The sequence below is a fragment of the Papilio machaon genome, chromosome 14 (assembly GCF_912999745.1).
Source record: "Papilio machaon chromosome 14, ilPapMach1.1, whole genome shotgun sequence".
NCBI lineage: Eukaryota > Metazoa > Arthropoda > Insecta > Lepidoptera > Papilionidae > Papilio > Papilio machaon.
In genome coordinates this window covers 1676075-1683830 of record NC_059999.1, presented here as the reverse complement: position 1 = coordinate 1683830, position 7756 = coordinate 1676075, and the positions used below count along the sequence as shown (strand labels likewise).

The 7756-nt window shown below is 24.0% G+C and overlaps 1 protein-coding gene across 1 annotated transcript; it reads left to right on the top strand.

The window, feature by feature from the left end:
• The first annotated feature begins 608 nt into the window (after positions 1 to 608).
• LOC106719962 (parapinopsin-like) lies at positions 609 to 6154 on the top strand. The gene is made up of 7 exons (XM_045680979.1): positions 609 to 785; positions 3295 to 3454; positions 3775 to 3970; positions 4228 to 4360; positions 4931 to 5071; positions 5217 to 5306; positions 5378 to 6154. Exons 1-7 carry the CDS (start codon positions 609 to 611, stop codon positions 6119 to 6121), a joined length of 1641 nt encoding a protein of 546 aa, XP_045536935.1. The 3' UTR covers positions 6122 to 6154.
• The last annotated feature ends 1602 nt before the right edge of the window (positions 6155 to 7756 follow it).

Sequence of the window (7756 nt, the reverse complement as noted above, 5' to 3'; positions counted from 1 at the left end):
ACCTTTTAACATTCATCCATCCAAACATTCACATTTATAATATTAGTAATTATTATAGGTAGTATATTATTATAGGTACATATAAAGAAATAAAAAAAATTAGTGTTACAACAGAATCATGGAACTGTATTGTTATTTTTTGTTCTTTTTAAAAAAAAATCACGTTAATTGCCAAAACGATGCCTCAGTGGTCTTAATAAAAGAAATAAACGAATAATTAATAAACAAACGAGACTGTAAAATAAAACAAATGAAGGCATTTCATGCTTCAATTTTAATTTCCGTTTTATGATTTAATCTGTGTTGTTTTTGATGTAAATAATTTTTACGGTCATTGTGATTCCTAATTTGCCAACGGCTATTCTTTGTCTTTAAATTACTTCTAATCGCACATTAAGTGTAATTTTGGAGAATTTGCAAACAAGGATTTATGAGATATTTAGACAGAAGAAAAAAAACTAGAACATTAACTCTTGACCACCCTTTAGGTTGATCCGCTCAATAAAATTTAGTTTTTTTACAGATGGAGACACTGTGCGACCTAGAAATGGAAAGATGAAAGCTGTAATTTATTTATTATATAAAGTTATGTAAATAACTATGTGATAATGACGTTATATCTGGAACAATTTAACGACACGGTGATCCGTACTACGTATGAAGAGTTTCCTCTTCTGATGCCTAGATGGGGTTACGTAGCCTCCGCTTTTGTTTTGTTTCTTATAGGTTTTTTTGGATTCTTCCTGAATCTTATGGTCATTTTGCTTATGTTCAAGGATCGTCAGGTGAGAAATATTCAATAAAGAAACTGCAATGAATTCATTAGACCTTATTTTGATATTTAATTAATCTGCTACATAGTGATTAATGATTTTTTAAATCACTTTGTTATATTGTTTCACAATTATACGATATAACAATCGATGTTTTAATTGACGTCATACGTATGTTTAAAATTTCGGTCGATCGGGAGCTTCGGTGGCTCAGGGGCACTTGACTTGCAATCTGTAGGTCCTGGGTTTGAATCCCGCCATGTACCAATGTGTTTTTCGAGTTTCGATTTACATATGTACATTTATCCGACCTTACGGTGAAGGATAGCATCGTGATGCAAGCTGCACATATCTGAGAAGAAATTCAAAATGTATGTGTGAAGGCAACCAACCCGCACTGGGCCAGCGTGGTTGAATATGTCCTAGTCTAATTTAAGGTAGACTCCGCGCCACTCGGTGGGGACGTATAGTGAGCTGATGATGATGTTTAAAATTTATCCAAACGAAATATCTCTTAAAAGATTAAAAAAACCACCCGTTTTACTGTACATAATAGATTTTTAATATTCAGATGTTACTTCAAGTTCTAAGTCTAAGTTCTAAGTCCTCCTTGTACTTATAAAAGTGCTAAAGAATAAATAAATAAATAAATAAATAAATAAATAAATAAATAAATAAATAAATAAATAAATAAATAAATAAATAAATAAATAAATAAATAAATAAATAAATAAATAAATAAATAAATAAATAAATAAATAAATAAATAAATAAATAAATAAATAAATAAATAAATAAATAAATAAATAAATAAATAAATAAATAAATAAATAAATAAATAAATAAATAAATAAATAAATAAATAAATAAATAAATAAATAAATAAATAAATAAATAAATAAATAAATAAATAAATAAATAAATAAATAAATAAATAAATAAATAAATAAATAAATAAATAAATAAATAAATAAATAAATAAATAAATAAATAAATAAATAAATAAATAAATAAATAAATAAATAAATAAATAAATAAATAAATAAATAAATAAATAAATAAATAAATAAATAAATAAATAAATAAATAAATAAATAAATAAATAAATAAATAAATAAATAAATAAATAAATAAATAAATAAATAAATAAATAAATAAATAAATAAATAAATAAATAAATAAATAAATAAATAAATAAATAAATAAATAAATAAATAAATAAATAAATAAATAAATAAATAAATAAATAAATAAATAAATAAATAAATAAATAAATAAATAAATAAATAAATAAATAAATAAATAAATAAATAAATAAATAAATAAATAAATAAATAAATAAATAAATAAATAAATAAATAAATAAATAAATAAATAAATAAATAAATAAATAAATAAATAAATAAATAAATAAATAAATAAATAAATAAATAAATAAATAAATAAATAAATAAATAAATAAATAAATAAATAAATAAATAAATAAATAAATAAATAAATAAATAAATAAATAAATAAATAAATAAATAAATAAATAAATAAATAAATAAATAAATAAATAAATAAATAAATAAATAAATAAATAAATAAATAAATAAATAAATAAATAAATAAATAAATAAATAAATAAATAAATAAATAAATAAATAAATAAATAAATAAATAAATAAATAAATAAATAAATAAATAAATAAATAAATAAATAAATAAATAAATAAATAAATAAATAAATAAATAAATAAATAAATAAATAAATAAATAAATAAATAAATAAATAAATAAATAAATAAATAAATAAATAAATAAATAAATAAATAAATAAATAAATAAATAAATAAATAAATAAATAAATAAATAAATAAATAAATAAATAAATAAATAAATAAATAAATAAATAAATAAATAAATAAATAAATAAATAAATAAATAAATAAATAAATAAATAAATAAATAAATAAATAAATAAATAAATAAATAAATAAATAAATAAATAAATAAATAAATAAATAAATAAATAAATAAATAAATAAATAAATAAATAAATAAATAAATAAATAAATAAATAAATAAATAAATAAATAAATAAATAAATAAATAAATAAATAAATAAATAAATAAATAAATAAATAAATAAATAAATAAATAAATAAATAAATAAATAAATAAATAAATAAATAAATAAATAAATAAATAAATAAATAAATAAATAAATAAATAAATAAATAAATAAATAAATAAATAAATAAATAAATAAATAAATAAATAAATAAATAAATAAATAAATAAATAAATAAATAAATAAATAAATAAATAAATAAATAAATAAATAAATAAATAAATAAATAAATAAATAAATAAATAAATAAATAAATAAATAAATAAATAAATAAATAAATAAATAAATAAATAAATAAATAAATAAATAAATAAATAAATAAATAAATAAATAAATAAATAAATAAATAAATAAATAAATAAATAAATAAATAAATAAATAAATAAATAAATACTTCCATTACAGCTCTGGACGCCGTTGAATATAATATTATTTAATTTAGTTTGCTCCGATTTCTCCGTGTCGCTTTTGGGAAATCCTTTTACGTTGATATCTGCTCTCTTCCATCATTGGATATTCGGACATACTCTATGCGTGCTCTATGGATTTTTCATGGCATTATTAGGTAAGTATTTTCTATTTTATTGTTTTGAAACTGCCTCTATAATATCAAACATATCCTTCCGCATATTTATCTTCGACAGAACTAGTATAAAGTTATGTATTTACAATTTTGTTGGAAATTCTTTCTCTTTAAATCCATTAGCAAAAGTTGTTATAAATATATTTAGCAATTACTGCCAAATGAAGCTCTATCAATATCAATTGATATAAAAAAAAACGTAATTTAATTAATTCTATTTTCGTTAGGTATCCTAATTGGTCGAAATAACCGAAACTCTTTGATATTTAATTCTGTAATTCGAACTCCGTCCTTTGTTTCAGGTATAACCTCAATCACGACTCTGACAGTAATATCCTTTGAGCGGTATATGATGGTAACGAAGCCCTTTAGCTCAAGGCATCTTACTTCAAAGGGTGCGGTACTGTCAATTGTTTTTATATGGGCGTACGCTTTGGCTCTAACAACGCCACCACTCTTTGGTTGGGGTAAATATGAGAATGAAGCGGCTAATATCAGGTAGGTATTATGATTTTAGAGTAAAATCTTTTTTGAATAATGATTATTCATGCAATTTTTTAATATTTCTCTGAAGCTTTATACAAGTTTCTCTTAAATACTCCAGCTTTTTATTTGTATTAGTTTCACTTCTATAATGAGATTAAATATAATATGTTTTTAACAAGCTTTTTGACTGTGTGATTCTATGGTTAATTAAATTTTATTTGTGTAATACAAATTGTACTGCAATGATCAATAACATTTTCTTTTACCAGTTGTTCGGTGAATTGGCATGAACAATCGTTCAACACGCTAACGTATATTCTCTTCCTCTTCGCAATGGGTCAGATCCTGCCCTTCACCATCATTACATTCAGTTACGTCAATATCATACGCACTATGAGAAAGGTAATTAAATAATTACATGGATATAATTATTCGCTCCTACGAAAAAGGGCCAATGTGCAAATTGACAACTTTACAGGAGAGGCTCTCAAAGATTCAACCATGTGTAAAAATAGACCGCATAGGCCCTTTTACTTCAGCAAAAAATAACATTTATACCTGTAAATGTGTATTTTGTTTAGTGCATGTTGTTAATTAAACAAAGAGGTTGCTTTTAACACTAAAAAGTAAAAATCAACTATTTGTTACTTTGGCCCATATACGTAGGACCCATCGATATATTTTTCGTTATTAGCATCGCAAATAATGAAACATGACATGTTTTTGATATTACAGACAGACGCTCCAATTTTTTATATGTTTAGATAGACATAGATCGGTTACATTATTTTGTCACATTCCATGGTTCTAAAACTGTCATCTAAGGTTTCTAAAACTGTCCAATTCGAGAAAATTTATTTTGATTGACAAAAGTTTTTTTCGGTCATTTAAAATAAGGTTACTTTTTAGTATGTTTTTTTAAGATTGTGTTTAATTAAATTTTAAATTGTGGTAATTTAATATTTGTTTCAGAACTCACAGCGACTGGGACGTGTGAATCGCGCTGAAGCTCGAGCTACTGCAATGGTTTTACTAATGATTATATCATTCACTGTATCTTGGACACCTTATTCTCTTTTTGCTTTAATGGAACAATTTGCTACAGAAGGCATAGTGAGTAGAATCAAACCAATAATTATACTAAACAAATTTTTATTCCCTAAAATATTCCCCAAATTTACAAATATGCACTTACAAAATTGGAGACAACACCATAAAATAATTCAGTAAATTGTCTATAATTTTAATGTAATAACAGGTCTCGCCTGGTGCAGGAGTTATACCAGCATTAGTTGCAAAGAGCTCTATTTGCTACGATCCACTCATCTACGTCGGCATGAACACACAGGTTAGTATAACATTCTAAAATAAGTAGTATTTGTTTTTATATAAATAAACACTATCTTTTGTTTCCCACAGTTTCGCCAGTCCATTAAACGTGTTTTCAGCATACAAACTAAATGTAGAAACTCTGAAACCGAAAGAGGAGACGTTAACACTTTCTTATCACCGAGTCATAAATTATCTGTATTAAAAAATACTACTTTACGAAATTCTTCAGAAACATTTATATTGAATACACCCAAAAAAGTTAATAAATGCGATACAAATTCAGATGATAAAATTAACATAACAATAAATGAAAAAGCTAACAAACAACTTCAGAAAGTTTCCAAATTATGTTTGATAGAAGAAAAAATGAGCGTATCAGATGCAGAAAGATCGGGCGAAACTATTTTTGATGATGATACAAGTAACAGTAATAGAAAACTAGAAAAATCTTGTATATTAAATGATCAGTCTCCTGTTCTTACAATAGTCGATGCTAACAAACTTTGCTTTACGAAAGTGGCCAAACGAGAAAATGAGAAACAACTTTATGAGGAACTTTTTACGGAAGTCAAAAAAATAGATAACACTGATCAGAGTTTTAAACGTCCCAAAACATTAAAACATAGTTATTCCCTAGATTTAGGTTCCATTTCACATGAAGGGAAACGACGAAAGTTTTCCATTGAAACTAAATTAGAATCTATTGTTGTACCTAAAAGTTTTATGGGAAAAGTGATGAGTAAGTTTTTTGAACAAAATGGTAAACAGAATAAAATAAAAACATATTTATGTGAAAAGCAAGATAACCAAGGGAATGAAGAATTAACTTAATTATTCATTTGAAAATTGTTTGAATTTCAAATGAAGCGGGTAATACGAGTTGGAGATATTGACGGTCATTTGTTAGACCAAAAGGCAAATTAAAGAAAGGTGTTTTAGATGTTTTTCTATTCATTATAATCATCATTATGAATCTGTGATAGTATACAAGTGCCAAGAAAAAATTTAAATGATTTTGAAAGATCTAAATTGTTTTTGAAAAGATCGATACGAATTAAGTATTTAAATATATTTACTGTAAAATGTTGATTAAAATTTACACCTATGTTGAAGGCAAGTTTTGCTTGTGATTCATCAAAAATTAGATATGCATATTTCTATATTTATTATCATCAATAAGATTCAATACTTTTCAATTTTGAATTGATTATTACTCGTTACATTAAATTTTAATATCAAGTTTATTAATAATTGAAAACTTATATAAATATATAATAACTCAAATTTAGGCCAATATAATAAACTTTGCATGTTTGAAATAAATTACATTATTACTCTATTGTTTCATTTCTCCATTCCACGAATTTTTCATATTACTTTTTGATTTTTGATCCTGCATTGTACCTATGTTAAATACACGATGTCGTGACTGTCCTCCATCCAAAAGAGAAAGAAAATAAGATAAAACTAGTATGTATTATTATGATCAAACGTTGAGTCTCTAAACATCAGTTGGAATTGTAGCTAAGACCAATTTCATTTCTTATTCCATCCCTTTGAGCCATCTCTGCTGCTAAAGATATACCACTTTGATACTTGGCAGACGTGAAAAAAATATTTGCCTTCTTTTTTCCCCAACGTGACCTGGCAGGCGTATTACTTCCCTCTGTTCTAGCACTTGAATTTGTCACTTTAATGTCACTAGGGATTGATTAAAGGAATCATTACGACGATACAGTTTGTTGATTTCCCATTAATATGAAAATGATGTACTCTTAGTCCCCTTTTCCACTGGACTGGCCGCGCTAGGCAATGAGGTTCTAAGGTAGAAAGCCAATTTAACACCAATTAATCATATGTAAAGCAGCAGTTGAACTATCTCGTTAACTTTCAGCCTCAAAGCCTTGTTACCCATTAATCAACAGAATTGTTTTATCTTTCCTTTGTGAACTTAATTTGATTTTAATGGTATTATAGTCAAAACGATTACATTAACATAGACATAATGATAAAAAGAGAAACGAAATACGTAAACAACATAATAGCACAGTAAAATACTAATTTCAGAGATGCTCTTATATTAAGACCACTAGAATGTACCTACCCTAATGTCGTAAAAATGAGATTGCTTATGTCACATAGATCCAGGGCGCCATCTTTGTTTTATTGGGAGATAATTCAACTATCTCAGCAGTTAGGATGTAATTTCTTCCTCGTAAATAACACAAATACGATGCCATGCGGTCAAACCAACTGGTCAAATAGACACCGGCCACGGAAAAAGAAAAAAAAGTACAAGAGTTCAAGATCAGAGGGCCAAGCACGAATTTTGGAACGATGCACAAATTTTACTACAAATTCTGTTTATGATACGATGGCGATTGTCACAAATATTTGTGCTAGGCCCACAACATCAAAATTCTGTGCTCGGTAGTAGAAAATGTTTAGCGACGCTATTAAAAACAG

Coding starts and splice junctions, on each gene's coding strand:
- LOC106719962 (XM_045680979.1), top strand. CDS start 609: ATGACGTTATATCTGGAACAATTTAACGACACGGTGATCCGTACTACG. Junction 786..3,294: donor TTATGTTCAAGGATCGTCAG/GTGAGAAATATT, acceptor CTTCCATTACAG/CTCTGGACGCCGTTGAATAT. Junction 4,361..4,930: donor TCATACGCACTATGAGAAAG/GTAATTAAATAA, acceptor TATTTGTTTCAG/AACTCACAGCGACTGGGACG.